Here is a 16,660-nt window from a genome sequence, read left to right as displayed (position 1 = left end):
GGTTCTGTTCCTCCTTCAGTGTTTGACATACTGAGTCATCAGAGCAATATCTGACAGTTGCTGATTTTCAGTATTGTACTGAGAGTGAAAGTTTGTGGGCAGCTCAATGATGTGACTGATGCATCCTTGCTGACCAGGCTGGAAAATTAAATGGAGTAGTTCATCTTCCAAAGGATTAATTATAGATAAATCTGCACCTTATGAGTTCATAACTCTCTCTCCCATCATTCATTGGCAGTCCCTGTGAAGTTTAGACTTGCCCTTTCTTTTGCATTGTCAATCACATCATCTTGAAATTGTGCAGTTTGAAGACCAGGCTCTTAAAGTGTTAATGAAATAGGCCACCAGGGTAGTATTGCTGCACACTGTATGAAATAACCTGCAAAGGAAGGAATGTATAAAAGCAAAAACTTGAAGGATTCAGAATGTGAGAAACAAGGTAGATAGATAGAGTCCTGTTTGAAAAGGAAGTTTCTTCTGTGTTTGGGGGAGCTTTACTATTTATAAATTTTATTTATTTATAAATTTATTTATTTATTTTAAAATTTACTAAATCTTTGTTTTGAAAAAGCCTTCTAAGCTGCAGATGGCTTCCAAAAACTTTATGGCATCACTGTTTTTGGTCAGGTCTGTGATCTGATTGTGCTTGTATTGACTCAGAATAGCATTTATTGTTACTGAACTTCCTGGCCTAGCTTCAGAAGGAAGATTCCAAAGTAAGGAATGCAGAAGCAGCCTGATTTTTGTGATGACTATTTAGACTTCATCCTATTATAAAGGGTGTACAGGCAAGGTTCTTGTCACAGAGAAATCAGAAGAGTGTGTACTGAACTAAAAAAAATGTTGTAGGACCTAAAAGTTGTTCTTTTCTCAGCCAATGCTAATACTTAATGTCTTTTTAAACCAAAATAAAATACTTCACAATGGGAAACTGGAGATGCAGAGAGGCCAGAAATTTTTTTAGATTGTGAGTAGGATTTGATAAATCTGCTGCCTGCATAGGTAATGCTCCATGTTTTTGTGTGGTGAAGTTGTAGCCTCTCCTTCTGCTTTCCCAAACACTGCATATGACAAGTAGTGAGACTATCTGCCTTCTTTCTTGAACATATGTTCTTCTTGATTTGTTCCTCAGCAATTTCCTTGTAGAAAAACATACATTTTTACATGTCTCTTGGAAAAATTGAGATTCAGTCATTGCTTAGCACAAAGCAGACCAGTGAAGCATCACTTTGAAGTTTCTAAGTGTACAGTTAGTGAGGAAAAGATCTGTTTTCCAGATCTTCCTAGTCTTCATCATCTAGTAGGTATGTTCTCAGTATTGTTCATATCAATTCAATCTGTTTTGTATTGCCTAATTTTCTGTGTTGTGTCTGTGGGGACTGGAAATAAGATCACTTGGGAGCAGAGCACAAGCAGTGTGAGCCTTTCCAGTCTACCAGAGTTAGGATCTAGAGTTTTGAATGAGTTCACTTTACTTTTTCAAGTTTTTACCTTTTCTCTTTTAGATCCCAGTGTGTTTGGTTTACCTCCTGTGTCTTTCACAGTTTCACTTCATAATGAGCTGGTTACATAACAAATTACATGGATATGGGAGAGGTGTTGTGGGCACAGAGTGTCTGAACCTCCTTGGCTAAAGCTCATTAGAAGTCATTAATGCGTGATTTTATTAAATGCTTTCTTCTATTGAAAAAGCTAAAACCTACACTTTATAACCAGTCTTGATTTTTAATTTGTGATAGGTGCTTTCAGTAATTAGTCTTTTCCACAACACTAAATACAAATCATAACCTGATTTTCAAAATTTTTTTTGGCCCCTGCAGTTGGTATAGTTCATCAAGGAAAATAGAATTTATTTGCTTGTTTCTAATAAAGCATTTAGTACTATAATTTTCATAGCACTAGTGAAGATAATTTGGAAATTGTCATCTCTGGAAAAACAACTTCAGGGTCTCGGCTCTGCTGCCTCATGTATTGATAATCCCTTTTCACTAGTCATTTATTTTTGAGGAAATTATATGGTCATTAAAGCTATCACAGCTGTTTTCTTAAGTCTAACTTAAATTATCCCCATATTCAGTAAATGTTAATATTTTTCTGTGCCTTTCTGGAGTGTTAGATCTCTTGCATGGGAGATTTGACTTTTCAGGTAACTTCCAGCTTGCTTAAGCAAAAACCCCCAACTCCCCAAATGCTACCATAAAACTTAAGTGGCCTTTTCCATGAAGATTAAAACCTTTTCCAGGTAAGGGGGTGCCATGCCCAGCTGCTTTTCCAGCTCTGTTCTTGCTCAGGGAGCTGATGGTGGTAAAGGACCACAAAAGAGGTAAATTTTGCAGAAGTCATTGAGGCAGCAGTTTAGGTTATGGATGTTCCCCCTGCATGGGTAAAGTCAGATGATGAGCAATTATTCTCTGTTCAGCTTTCTTTGAACAATTGTCTTATGCTTGAGAATAGAATATATTAATGGTAGTTTATTTCACTAGTCACTATTTCACTATTATTTCATATTTTACAAGAAAATGCAAAATATCTACAAATAATAAAATTTTATCTATATTTTTACTAAAGTCATTCAAAATTGAAATTGCTTAGCTAATGCCTTGCTCTGATACTACCACACTTATTGTTCTGCTTTTGTATGCAGTAGCTTTCCTGATGTCTTCAGTTGTTACAGGTGTAAGACTGACTTAAAATTACATATCCTATATAACAGAATACAGTATATAAAGTTTTTCACTCTAACAGTCATTTGTAAATGAGCATTTTTTTCATAGCAATTCTAAGAGGTCATGTGAAATCCTGAAATCTCTTCAAAATGTTTCACCAAACAGAATTCTCATAATTTAACATAATTTTTTCAAAATACTAAGTGCTGTCAGCTACAAAGTTTATTTCCTTGGTTTGACCTTTGACTGGGCCTGAATTTGAGATAGAATACCATCCAAATGCTGTAAATTTTTATCATTATTTGTAGTAAATCATTGTAGAACACTGCTGTAAGTCATGTAAGTCCATATAAGTCACTTGCCAAGATAAATCAATCTTGCTCATAGTGGCTGCAATACCTGCAGAGGAGCAAATGTGTGTAACACTTTACCCTCTCCTTCATCACATAAAACTCTTTGCTTTAATGATTGACAATTTAAAAGCTCAGCCTTTAAAAAACAAGAAAATAAACAAAAAAAACCCCACTGAGATGACATTAAAAAATTGTGGGAGCTGTAAAAATATTGTTAAAATTACAATTTTAAAATTAAAAAATCAAAATGTACAAATTTAAAATTATAAAAAAAATAAAACAAATTAAAATTGCAAAATTTAAAAGTTGCAACGCAAGTGAGAGAATGGTGAAACTCTTACAGCTGAGAGTTAGATCAGATTTTAAAGAGAAGCCTCCCTGCTCCAGTTTCTGCCATTATTAATTCTCTGGGAATGGTAACAATTATGGGGCATCACAGGTGGCTGCTTTCTTTTCAAACTGTTAACTTAGTGCTGGAAACTTAAAAATAAACTGAAGTAGATTTTGTGGTAGACATACAGTAGTTGGTGAACATGTTAAATATTCTATTTTATGTTTTTATATGCAGCAAAGAAACTGCTTTTAATTGGAAAGAAGAAAACCAAGGACACATCCATCATTCTAGAGTTAATTTACAGAATTTAAAACTGGTTTTTTTTCATTTTATTAGATGCTTCTATCTTTCCCTGCTGTTTTGCTATGGATTTTGTAGACACAGAACTTCGTTCAAATTAATTGAGTTTTTCAGATGTTCATCTAAAGGCTCTATAGGTGACAAGCATAGTGAGTATAATAAATGACAATAAGAGTACTGGCAGTGATGATTTACCTCTCTCCAGAAATTCAATAGTCAGAATTTATAATATTGTATCCATATAAGCTTTAAGTGAGGCTGTCTTGCACTTTCTGATTTTTATTTTGCTTCTTTTAATGTACTTTCTCTGTTTACATAATTGACTTTGTAAGGATCTTTGGGATTTAATATAAAGAAGGAAAGGAACAAGTTAAAGATCAGTTCCTTCTCATGTAGGTAATATATTCACACAGTGTTAGCTTCACTCTTTCTTATTTATAAATAATATTCAAACATGATCAGAGGTGTGATATTTTGTTAATAGACAAAAGAAATAATCTCAGATTAATTATTTGAGAGTTTTTTTGGTCTTGCCATATTATGCTGAAATTTTTCCAAGTTTTCATAGGTCTTAAATCTAATTCACCTCATTCAACAAAAATACTTTTGGTACAATTTGTACTTCAAATTTTCTAGGAATAAATAAACCACTTGCAGCTAACCGTTCTACAAGGCATAGTCAGCTATAGTAAAAATAATATTTTGATGTTTAAGGAATTATTCCTTAAGTGTATCCTATTTTAGGATATACCTACTTTTGTTGGTTATTTACAATTTTCAATAATGAATTGCATGCTAAGGAAAAAAGCCTCAAAACAAGTACAAATCAATATAGTACCAGCAACTTCTAAACAGATGTTAGGAAATTAGTAATGGAAAGTTTTAATGCTGTCGTTGTGCAAAGGGCTACACCCACATTCTTGAATGATAAAAAAAGCAAATAAACACCCAAGACACTGCATGCTTGTAAGATGTTATTCTAAACATCACTGATCAGGCTGTGCTCTGTCAATTGAACTTTTTGCCCCATAGTGATATAACAATTGCTTTTATTTTGGTACAACTATTTTAAATAAAAATTTACTGACCCCTTCAACACTCGGTGTTCAAAGAATAATCTTCACTCTCTAGGAAAGTTTTAGCATCACTAAAGTGGAAATATTTCTGGGAATATAGGTAACAAGATAAGAATGCACAGCAATGATTCCATAATCCTTAGCTGAGTGTGGCAAATCCCTCCCTACAATCTGTACAGCTTCACAGAATTTCTGAAAAATTATTATTTCTTTTGTAATAGTTTCCAGCACCATCTCCCTTTTTGTAGTATCTCCCCATTTCACATATTGTGGCTTGAAATTGAATGTCCTGCAGGAGTGACCATTCAGTTGCTATTTGTTATACCAAAACTAGGTGTAGTGTACAGCAGCCTATAATCTTGAGTCTCCTTTAGCATTGCACCTTGCTTATTATGAGTTAGGATTGCAGTGGAAAAAATCTTCTTAGGGAGGTGTGCAGTAATAGTGAGTTCTGGTTTTGTGTTTTCTCTGCACTATAAATAATCTTAATTGTGGGTCACACCCTGTTGTCTGTTCCTGAAAATTCTTGGAAGACTTTTCAGATTGATCTGGTTCACACTTGTATTGGTCGCATAGAAAAAAACCTCTTATTTCTCCTTAGTCTTCTACAAAGTGGCAAGAAATGCTTGAAGTTCTAGGGCCGGGGTGCAAAACGAGAACCACACATTTTAACTGAGTTTTTATTGTGTAAGAACTGTTGACTGATGAAGCAGTCCTGAAAGTACAAAGCAGACTTTTCCTCTGGAGTGGTTCCAGGTGGTCTGAATGTGTACAGACATACTGGAGCTCTGCAATCTGTGTGTGATGATGCTGCATGCTTCATTTTCTTAGCTCAAGGCAGTTGAAGTTAAAGCTATATATTGGAAAAAGTATAGCTTTAATCTTCATGCTGGGGATCAAAATACAAGTCATAGGATTTGAAAACAGATTTTTGTGCAGCAGCAGATTAAATGGAAATAAACTATTTCTCCGTGCATGAAATGTATCAGGACAAGTTACAAAATAAGAACATGTACTTGCACCTCTTGCAATTAAGCCTTGGCTGATGCCTATGTGAAAGAGACTTAAATAATACATGGGCAGGCATTCAAAGTCCAATCCTTTGCAGTGGTTTCAGAGTAGGCAGGAGTATTTTACAGTGTAGCCATGCTGATTTGCTCATAACTGTCCATTCCTGTCTTCTATGGCAATAATGCAAGTGTTACAGCTCAAGACTTCTGAAAAAATCATCACTGCTAAAAATTCAGAGAAGAGAAGCAAAACTTAATTTACATATGATACCTAGTTGTGATCCAGGCAGTTTGTTTTATGAATTTAGAGGAATTTTGGTGCTTTACATAAAACTGAGACTACAGAGCACAGCTTTATAAAAGAGAGTGAGCTGAAGAAGCATATTCAGTTCTTAACCTCTCATGAAAATAAGCTAATTTGAAGCAACTTTTTAATCTGTCTTGTAATAGATCGCTCTTTTTGAGAAAAATATGTTGTTTAACTTGATCATCTTTAATTTAAAAACCTTGCAGATTTTTGGAGGGCACTTTTTCCTATTTTGACTGCTTTAACTCATTTCAATTCCTGTCTCAGGAAGGGGATGTAATTTGTAACTGGATATTGCCAGTTGAATATTTGGATGTTTGCAGTGCTGACTGTCATACATAGATAAACAGAATGACTGACTGTTCACTGACAGCTGCTTTTTTGTGTTCTTAATTGTCTAAGTGATCAATCTGGTTCCTTCAGAAAATAAATGGTATTTCATTGTCTGTTTAAAATATATATAAAAAAAAATCCATGTGAATTATTTTACTTCTGTATTCACATTTGCCTCTTCCATTTTATCCACAAGTGTCTAATGCTAGTGTTTTGCTTCTTTTATGTTTCTTTATTTTGTTGCTTTTGTTTGAATGTATTATTGTGTTTATATGGAACTGGTCAAAGAACCGTTACTGTATTTTATGTTTGTATCTACATTTTATTTTGCATGCTTAACGTGGCTTTGCCTGGATATTCTTTTTGGTAAGTTCAGAATTTAAAAGCACAATGTTTTTCTGTAGTAAAGTTTGTAACCTGCCACCTTATTTTCTTCCACCTCAAGTAACTTAATTATTTTGGTTTTGGCATACTGATTTGTGCTCATGTACTGTTCTGCTTTTGCAAATTATACATATGGTAACAACACTTTTCCTAACTACCATTTTCATCTCTAGCTGAGCTAAACAACATGACTCTGGTACTAATGTGTACTAATGTAACTTTTATCTTCAAAATGTAGTTGGCAGCTGTTAAAATGATGAGTGCTGAGAACTCTGTGTGTATTTGACACACACAGAACCTCAGTCTTAGAAAACCATTACAGCTTCTTTGCATAGCCTGGTGGTTACTCTGCGCTTCACAGGTATTACTTTTCAGCTGTCTTCTCAAGATCTTCTAAGAACAATGTGCATGTTTATGTTTCTCTTTTAGCAACAGCTTGCTCAGCTCCAGAAAGAAAAATCAGAGATTTTGAAGAACCTGGCATTATACTACTTCACATTTGTTGATGTTATGGAATTTAAGGTAAAGTATTACAAATGTGTAAATTGTTGTGTCGTATTAGGTTTCTGTAATTTTATTCATGAAATAACACTATATAATGAAGCAGCTGAACTTGAAGCTCTGTTCTTTGAATGGAAAAGAAAAATGAAGCTCCATCATTAATTGTAGTGATATGATTTAATTATATATTCTTAAACTAAATTATTCCTTTGTTTTTCAAGGACCATGTCTGTGAGCTGCTAAACACTATTGATGTCTGCCAGGTCTTCTTTGATATTGTAAGTTTCTTGGTTTAAACTTTCAAAAACGCTTCTATTCAGTCATGTGGGGAGGAGGACTTGCTTTTGATAGTCCAAGAAACATTGCATCTCTAGTTATAAATGCAAGAGAAATATAAATGATACAGGGTTCAGATTTCTAAGTTTTATGATAGAAAGACCTTTCTCAGTAGGCTTCTTATGGACAGTAGTAACAGTATTGTTACCAGATATAAATTTTTTTCTGTAATTTTTGATTTATTGCATCTGCAGATTAATTCCTAGTGATCTGTATGCTTATACCTTGTGAGACTCACAAGGCTATTGCTGGTGTTCACCTGTGTGAGGAGGTCACTTTTGGAGTTAACTAAAGCCACTACAAAAGCATCTAAAAGCCATATATTTAAAACAAAACCATCACCGCCCCCCCCCAAAAAAAAACCCCAAAAAAATCCCAAACAGAAAAAACCAAACAAACAACCCCCCCCCAAAAAAACCCCAAAACATAGGAAAAAAGCCCCCAAAACCCCAGAAGAAAACCTCCAACACCTTTTCAACTTTCTTAATGTCACCTTGTTAGTTTTTGTCGTTATTCTAAGTTTGACAAACTTAGATTCATAATATGAAAAAGGAACAGATATTTAATCTGTGGATTGATGTTACAAGGCCAGTAGGATATGTGCTAGTCTTTTACAATAGGGTCTTATTAAAATGCAGTTTATAGGCAAGGCACTGCTGACTGCCTTGTGAACAAGAAAAGTTTTCCTATCTGTCAGGTAATCTATGACACTTTAGCCTGGAAGGATTTATTTGGATGCTTTGCTTTCATGAGTGCAAACAGTTCTGGGACTCCGAATGAATAAATTAAGATTATACAGAGTTGTATGCCACCAGGACAAGAACTTTGTTCAAAAGACAGCCTATTGTATTTAAAAATGCTGAAAATTGGTGGAAACATAAGGAAAAATGTTTTATGCTTGTTTGTAAACGTCTCTAAATGATAATTTACTATTTTTCATTTCTAGACTGTAAACTTTGATTTAACAAAGAATTACCTAGATTTGATTATAACCTACACAACTCTAATGATCCTGCTGTCCCGAATTGAAGAAAGGAAGGCTATCATTGGATTGTATAACTATGCCCATGAAATGACACATGGAGCAAGGTAAAAAATGTGTTGTATAAAAGATGTGTTTAATGTTTCTGACAGCAATGGTTACACCTCAATGAATTGTTTGTTGTTGCTTTTAGTGACAGAGAATATCCACGCCTTGGCCAGATGATTGTGGATTATGAAAATCCTTTAAAGAAAATGATGGAGGAATTTGTACCTCACAGTAAAGTAAGTAACTTCTTTTCACAGGCATGCAGTAACCTTAATTGGGAGAAAAAGAGGTAAAAAGTAAATATGCAATAGTTTGTTTTGTTGAAGGCCATTTGGTATAAATTTTACATGAGATTTCTGCTTACATTGAATCTCAAGGGCTGGGGATTGATACCCTATTAAAAAGCACAACCATACAGGACATATAGGAATGGTAAGACCCATTAGTAAGGTGCTATTTATCACCAAGGATTAGAAATTGATTAAAAATCAGTTGTGGATCATCTGAGAATAGTTACTTCTGTGTTTTGTGGAGGCTTGTAGCTTGAAATTAAAGAGATTGACAATGTTTCTGTGAAGTTGGTTGTTTTGCTGGATTGCTGTTCTAGATGAATGTGATTTTCTATTTTGTAACCCGAGGGGTTTTGCTTTGGATTGTCCTTAAACTGGAATCCTGGAGATCACCACTGCCTCTTTAAGAGTAGCTCCTGTACTCAAAAGCTGACACTCTGCTAAGTTGCCTTCAGTGAGTTAAAGCAGCTCAATTCCTTTAGTCCTTTCTGTGCAGATGTTTCTAAGTTTCTTTTCTTACACAATTGGTTGTGTTGCAGTTCCTGTGATGCTTTATCTAGGATGTATTTTCATGTAAGAATACCTTGGAAAAGTTACAGAAGCCTTACCAAAGTCAAAGTATATCCTGTTTTATCATTTCCCATTTGTTCAGTAGATTTGCTGTTCTGTCAAAGTAAACTAGGTTTCTCTGATCAGGACTGACCGACTATTATAAGGATGTTACTTTCTAGGTGCTTGCAAATTAATTGCCTAACAATTGCAACTTACTTTGGAATTTTGGCAGTAGCTTAAGTTAAATGCTAAGTTATTAGAGTCTAAAGTTTTTAAGGTTTGGATTTTTCTTTACCTGTTTTGAAGTTTAGGTACTGGTTGTGTTTTCCCTCTGTAGTTTTCTTGAGATTTTTCTCGATTTCTTTAAACTTTTCAGTACTGTCACTGAAGTTCAGAGTTTTCTAGCTACTTTCCTAAGTGCTCTGAAGTGAAATAGTTTCCAATACTTCTAACTTGTCTGTAATCTTACTGTTGTTACACTTTGCATGATTCCTGTCTTGTTAAGACTTACTTAGCTAAGGATCTCATTTAGAAGTAATCTTTTCTGGTGCACATTTTAGCAAAGATTCTTTACTTCTCACTATGATCTTTGTTTATGCTCTGGTATGTCATAGTGGATCAGTCCTTCCCATTGAAACATTTGTAAAGATGCCTTTCAGTGTGATTTTTGCTCCTGTGCTTACTCTGTGCTAGAAGTATAAATTGGGGTCAGTGATCTTTTCAGGCGCCATGCTACAAAAACATATTCTTGGGAACAGAAGTGGAACTGCACACTTAAGTTGTCATTCTGCAATCGCACTGCTTTGCAGCAAACCAGACAGTTGTTTAGTCCTTTACATTAGCTTCAGCAGATGTTTTGCTTGTTTTTGCCTGAGTGACCTTCTCTGCTCTCAGGTCAGATCTGGCTCCCTGAGGATTCGTTCAAGTATCAGTGATTGGTACAAAAGTCAGGGAAAAGGCTTAGGATACACTTGCCTGGATAAGCTTAATTTGCTACAGAGATATTCCTGCAGACATTATCTGCTCAAAACAATTCTAGTTTGCTGCCATAGAGAAAGCCATAGAGGAAGGGACAGTACATACAACAACTGGGATGCTTGAATAAATAATGAACAACTTCCAGTTGTATGTGAGAGGGCTTTTGTGCCTTTTTTTTTTCCACGTCCTCTTGTTCTGAACTCAGAATTTTGTAATCGTAACTAAAAATAATAGAAATCAAACTGTCTTGCTTCTTTGCATCCGTCCTCTAGCCTGGAATAGTCTTTTATATGTTAAATAAACTAGTTGCAATGGGATTTAACCTTATGTTTAATTTCAAAACTAGTTCACTAAAATATTTTGATGACTGTTAATAATAATGCTGAGGAAACAGCTCTACTTATGAAATAGTACTAGCCATTCAAACTAATCATTAGCCTTCTTTCTAGTCCCTTTCAGATGCTCTGATTTCACTCCAGATGGTCTATCCTCGACGAAATCTCTCAGCTGACCAGTGGAGAAATGCACAACTCCTGAGCCTCATCAGTGCCCCCAGTACAATGCTTAATCCTGCACAGTCTGACACAGTATGGTCTTTTAATTGACATTCTATGATAGAGTTAATTAAGGTTTTCTCTAAAATAGTTGTCTGTTGGATTACCTCAGAGAAGTAAATATGCTGATTAGTACAGGGGAAAAGTTTTCTCTCATTAAGTAAAGTTTCTTTTGCATTAACTCATGCCTTCAGTTTCACTAATTTGTTGACCAGAAGGTGAAGGGAAGCAGCGTTAATTTCTGCAGTTGTAGAAGGGAGGGATCCTGTGTACCCTCTCAGGTGTTTGCAAGCCAGGAGACTGGAAATCAGAACCTTTAAAATTTGTGTTTGCACTTGCTGCCTCAGTTGTGATATGAATGGTTCTCTTTCTGAAAACAATTAAAGCTTTAACACCTGTCAAGTCATGGTTAATATCCATCAAAAGTTTTTAATTCTTAAATATTGTTAAATGCAATGTTTATTGAAAAAATATTTGTCAAAATTTGTTCAAGTTGTTGGAGGGTATGGAAGCTCACTTAATATTCTAACCCTCAGTTTCTGAAGTGCTGAAACACAATCACTGATAGTGGTCAGCAGCCTTCTATGATTCATCAGTATTTAAGGCTTTGTTTGTCCCTTTTTGCTAAGAAATACTTATAACTAGTGTGCCACAAATTACTGTTTTTTTTAACAGATGCCATGTGAATACCTATCTCTGGATGCAATGGAAAAATGGATCATTTGTGAGTAAAGTATTCTGAAACAGCTCATGGTTGTATTAAATTGATTAACATTTAAAAGACTACTTGCTTTCTGTGCTGTACAATAGCTTTTGTATTCAAATAAGATTCTAGAGAGCTTGATTAAATTTCATTTGTACTAACATGCAGTGAAGCTAGAATTCAGCATGTGCTGCTGGAATGGTGTGTCATCAGTTTGTTCCAGACTGACTGGAAGTGAGGGCTTCAGTAATTCTGATGAAAATAGTCAAGTAGTATCAGCATTAAGTAATTAATTTCACAAAAAATATTGTAAAACTACCTCCATTAGAAGTGGGGAGGTATTTTTTATATATTAGAAAATGTTATCCACTGAAGAGTTTAATAATGATCTATGCAAACTATTTAAGACAAAATACATAATCATCTCACTGTTCTGTCTTTGTGCATCTGATTTGTGACATACATCAATGTGAACTTTTGAAGTTGGATTTATTTTGTGCCATGGAATCCTAAATAGTGATGCTACAGCTTTGAATCTTTGGAAACTTGCACTTCAAAGCAGCTCTTGCTTGGCTCTGTTTCGAGATGAGGTGTTCCATATTCACAAAGCTGCAGAAGATTTGTTTGTAAACATAAGAGGGTAAGTTTTTGTTCTTTCAGAATTTCTGCTAAAAATTTCTTGAACTGTTTCAAACATATTACTTCTGCTTAGGTACACAAACATTTTTGCTTGGTATCTTGATATCAGGATATCTTTAATGCATAAGTTTTAGGGACCTGATTTCATAACCACCACACCTTTTTTTATCTCAGTTCTGAAAGCCTGGTGAGTCAGTCTCTAAAATGGCAAATCTGTAAGATTAATGATCTCACCCACAAACCTTGATTTACTGAAAGGAAATGATGTTACCAATGTGGAGTTTGCTTGAAAAATTGCATCGTGCTGCCACTGTTTCTGCAGTACATTACATGAAATCTCAGAAACAAAGTGGAGACCTCTACCAGCAAACACCAGGAACACTTCAGTTGAAAGTATTTTTGGTTTGGATATCTAGTTTTGGCATTTATCTCTTCCCAGGAGCTGGTTTTCTGCTGTATCCTGCTTGCTATAACATTGTAGTTCCTCTCAAGTCCCACTCAATTCTTTCTAAAATGTGCTACTGATTCTTATACCATACCTGCTTGGTTTTTACTTGCAGCTACAACAAGCGTATTAATGACATCAGAGAGTGCAAAGAAGCTGCTGTTTCACATGCGTAAGTGTCTTCAAAAGTTTTTCTGACAGATGTTAGGATTGGTTTTCCTTAAAACAAAATCATAAAGATTGTACAAATAGAATTTGTCAAATGCTGAGTTAGTCCTGCATTTTCAAATGGGATCATTTATTGCTTGTTCTTTTAAATCTGGATTTGCTTAATGTCATTACTGATTTAACTTCCCAAGTTTTTCAAATTATCAGGATGGAAGCATTTAGTTTATTCACTAGTTATGTTTTGTCTGATTACAAAATGTGAATGCAGATTAAGTAGAAATGTTTTAATGTAGTCAAATAACACATCACAGAGAGGGGGGGCATAGAACTTGGGGTTTAAATTTATTGATACTTCCAGAATATACAGTGTTGGGGATGAGAATGCCAATTTTTTGAACCACGTTCTCCAAAATTGTGAACTTTTGAAGTTGATATAATGCAATCTGCTTATGTTTGGTTTTAAATGCTTTTGAAAATCAAGTATTCTGTGGGTGGCACAGTGGATCATGTATGTTCTTTTGATACAGGGGTTCAATGCATAGGGAGAGACGCAAGTTTTTACGTTCTGCACTCAAAGAATTAGCCACTGTCTTGTCTGATCAGCCAGGCCTCTTGGGTCCTAAGGTAATTTCAACTTTTATATTTTGCATTTGTGCAAAAACCAGTGTGTTTCTCAATGGTAAATCCAGTATTTATTTTCTTTGGGGGGAAAAAATCTCTTCACTCTGAGAAAATTTACTTAGTTGTTTAAATTCTTGGGTTTTAGAGACTAGTTGCCTCTTGAGAGCACAAACTATTCAGCTGTTTTGTATATTGCTAAGCTTGTGAACAATTTTTGTTTTTCAGGCACTTTTTGTATTTATGGCATTATCCTTTGCTCGTGATGAAATTATTTGGCTTCTTCGTCATGCAGATAATATGCCAAAGAAGAGTGCAGATGATTTCATAGATAAGTACGTTCATTTTTAATGCAATAACTTCAATACTAGAATTTCACAGACAAAATAAATTTGAATCTCAGAAAAGCATGTCTAAATGGAGCAGCTGGGAATGCTCAGAAAATTTTTACTTGGGAATATTAAGTGTCCCATCAAAACAGAAAGCTAAAAATACTGTCTTAGAAATTGGAGCACATCAATGAAAGTTCATTTATAAAATAAAAATGTTTTGGTTTTTTGACTTTGAATAGGCCAAAATAAAGCTTTTTCGTGTCTTCTCTGATTTTTTGCATTGATCAAATCAATGAAGGAGGCAAGAAAATTTTCAAAAAGCTTTATTTGTTGATTTGTAGAACGTCTCTTGTAGCAAAACTGTCTTTTAAATCAGCTGAGCTTGATTTATATAATACAGCATTAGTTGCACCATAAACAGATGGTAAAAATGAGAAATATGATTACAAGATCTTACAAGCTTGGATAGGCAGGAGATTTCTCAATATTATTGGACACAAGATTGAACTGAAAGACTACAGGATTTTAAACAAGTAACAATGACAAGGCCATTTACAGAGCTGGAGCGGGAAAATCTTAGATTCTCTCCACTGGATTTAGGTGCTAAGGAAAGATGGAGGTTCCAGAGCCTCTCTGAAACAACTTGTGCAAGTATTTAACCATCCTCATGGCTTGGAAAAAAACCCAGAAAAGCAGCTGTTAAACTTGTATTTTTCAGGTTTAAACGCTTTTTGAAAGAAACATTTTTTCAAATTAAGCTGTACAGAAGGGGTTTTTATTCAGAAAAACAACTCAATAATTATACAAACCTTTGAGGATTACTATGGTGGTATCCTGCTAATTTGTGTCCTGTTGAGTGGATTTGACCTTGCAGAGAAAATTACCGATGTAAGCTCCTTTTACAACATTAACAAATATTTTCATGTAGAATTAGCTATTGATAATTGTTTTAAAAGCCAGGTATTGGAGAAAATCCCCTTGAGAAGCATGCCACTGACAGAAATTTGTTTAAGTATTTTGAGTGATATTTGTAAGCTTTTCCTTGTCTTTTTGTCTAGGCACATAGCTGAGCTAATATTCTACATGGAGGAGCTCAGGGCACACGTACGAAAATATGGACCAGTGATGCAGAGATATTATGTACAGTATCTCTCTGGTTTTGATGCAGTGGTCTTAAACGAGCTCGTGCAGGTATGGCAACATCATGGTTGTGTGTTCTCAAATTTAAACAAAGACTTTTTGTCCAAAATGGCATCATAAAATGCATCCCAGTTTGTGGATTTTGATGAACTTTGTGGAATAAAACAGATTAACTTCCTGTTTAATTCTGGGATTTAGAATTGTACTTATGGTTCCTGTATAGAGTCACAGAATATCCCAAGTTGGAGGGGACCCACAGGGCTCATCAAGGTCCTGGCCCTGCAGAGTTCACCCCACCAATCCCACCTTGTGCCTGAGAGCATTGTCCCAATGCTCCTTGAGCCCTGGCAGCCTGGGGCTGTGACCATTCCCTGGGGATCCTGCTTTTAGTGCCCAGCCACTCTCTGAGGGAGGAACCTTTTCCTAATACCCAACCTAAACCTCCCCTGACACAGCTTCATACCATTAAGAGTGGTATGAATTTATACTTCACTATTTATATATTAATATTATGAAGCACTCTTATGTTTGGAGCTGTGTTTGAAACAGGTACTGTCACTGAAGGAGTGTAGAAACCTTTTCTTATTTAGCTCAACCAAGAAATGATAAACTTTCTGAAGTGCTTTGGTTTTATTCCCTAGTGACCCCACTAGATAGAACCCAAACTGAAACAAGGGGGGGAAAATGGAATTTTAGTTGCCATTAATTCATAACAGCTATCAAGCACCAGATTAGCCAAGTGATGGTGTAGTAATTTGGATTTTTTTCAGCCTTTAGTTTTCAATGTCAATTATTGCTGGAATTATGGGAAACTTCTGCATTGCACTACTTATCAGAAGTGTGGTCCTATTAGTGGCTAAAACGAAAAAGATTTGTTGCATTTTGTAAAATTTGAATGTTTAGTAAAATTAATTCGAATTTTTAATTAAAAAAATGAGAGAGGGTTTTTTTTTGAAGGTAAAATGGTGCTGATGTGGACTCCAAAATCCTGACAAATTTTCCCATTTCAAGCTGATATTGGTTTGGAAGCAATCTTTCCTAGGTATTTGTCAACAACCAATGAATTAAAAAGTGAAAGCTATTAAATATCACTATTTGAAATATTTCATTGATTAAGTTACCTCTTGTAGGTTTTTGAACATTTCTGAGTATAACTGATAAATGGAGCATGGATATTGACATTGTTTCGTAAACCAAGTTTAAAGTAATAATAATAGCAACACCATTTATTTTAGAATCTTTCAGTGTGCCCAGAGGATGAATCAATCATCATGTCCTCTTTTGTAAACACAATGACTTCACTAAGTGTGAAACAAGGTAAGTTTAAATGATCTTGGAAAATTGGTAACAGACTGGCAGATTCCTCTGAAAAGTTTCATCACTTTTATTTCATGTAATCAGTAGAAGGAGATAAACTGCATTTGTTCCCTTGTTTCTCTTTCATTTTTCTATCTGCTTCTGGTGGTGTGTTCCTTTTTCAAAGGGTGCTGTTGGGTCGTAATCCTACCTTTTAATATAGAAAACATACATATTTTCATCTTGATATTGTAATTCCTTTTGCTGGAATCAAAATTCTTGGGTAAAAACATGAGGTTCATTACCCAAATAATT

At 34.9% G+C, this 16,660-nt stretch overlaps 1 protein-coding gene across 5 annotated transcripts in view; it reads left to right on the top strand.

The window, feature by feature from the left end:
• NCKAP1 (NCK associated protein 1) overlaps window positions 1–16,660 on the top strand; it is a 56,870-nt gene that overhangs the window by 14,142 nt on the left and 26,068 nt on the right. For 3 of the 5 annotated variants that reach the window (XM_014892507.2, XM_088167719.1, XM_088167722.1), the window contains 12 exons: window positions 7,193–7,285; window positions 7,486–7,542; window positions 8,547–8,689; window positions 8,776–8,866; window positions 10,900–11,037; window positions 11,680–11,728; window positions 12,191–12,347; window positions 12,907–12,963; window positions 13,487–13,583; window positions 13,806–13,912; window positions 14,968–15,100; window positions 16,285–16,366. In XM_014892507.2, coding sequence (XP_014747993.1) covers window positions 7,193–7,285; window positions 7,486–7,542; window positions 8,547–8,689; window positions 8,776–8,866; window positions 10,900–11,037; window positions 11,680–11,728; window positions 12,191–12,347; window positions 12,907–12,963; window positions 13,487–13,583; window positions 13,806–13,912; window positions 14,968–15,100; window positions 16,285–16,366 — 1,204 coding nt within the window. The remainder of the gene's footprint in view (window positions 1–7,192; window positions 7,286–7,485; window positions 7,543–8,546; window positions 8,690–8,775; window positions 8,867–10,899; window positions 11,038–11,679; window positions 11,729–12,190; window positions 12,348–12,906; window positions 12,964–13,486; window positions 13,584–13,805; window positions 13,913–14,967; window positions 15,101–16,284; window positions 16,367–16,660) is intronic. The other 2 variants (XM_014892508.2, XM_088167720.1) reach the window with 1 other exon arrangement.

The sequence above is a fragment of the Sturnus vulgaris genome, chromosome 7 (assembly GCF_052056855.1).
Source record: "Sturnus vulgaris isolate bStuVul1 chromosome 7, bStuVul1.hap1, whole genome shotgun sequence".
Lineage (NCBI taxonomy): Eukaryota > Metazoa > Chordata > Aves > Passeriformes > Sturnidae > Sturnus > Sturnus vulgaris.
The sequence above is the reverse complement of the archived record's forward strand: the minus strand, read 5'-3'. Positions and strand labels throughout refer to the sequence as shown.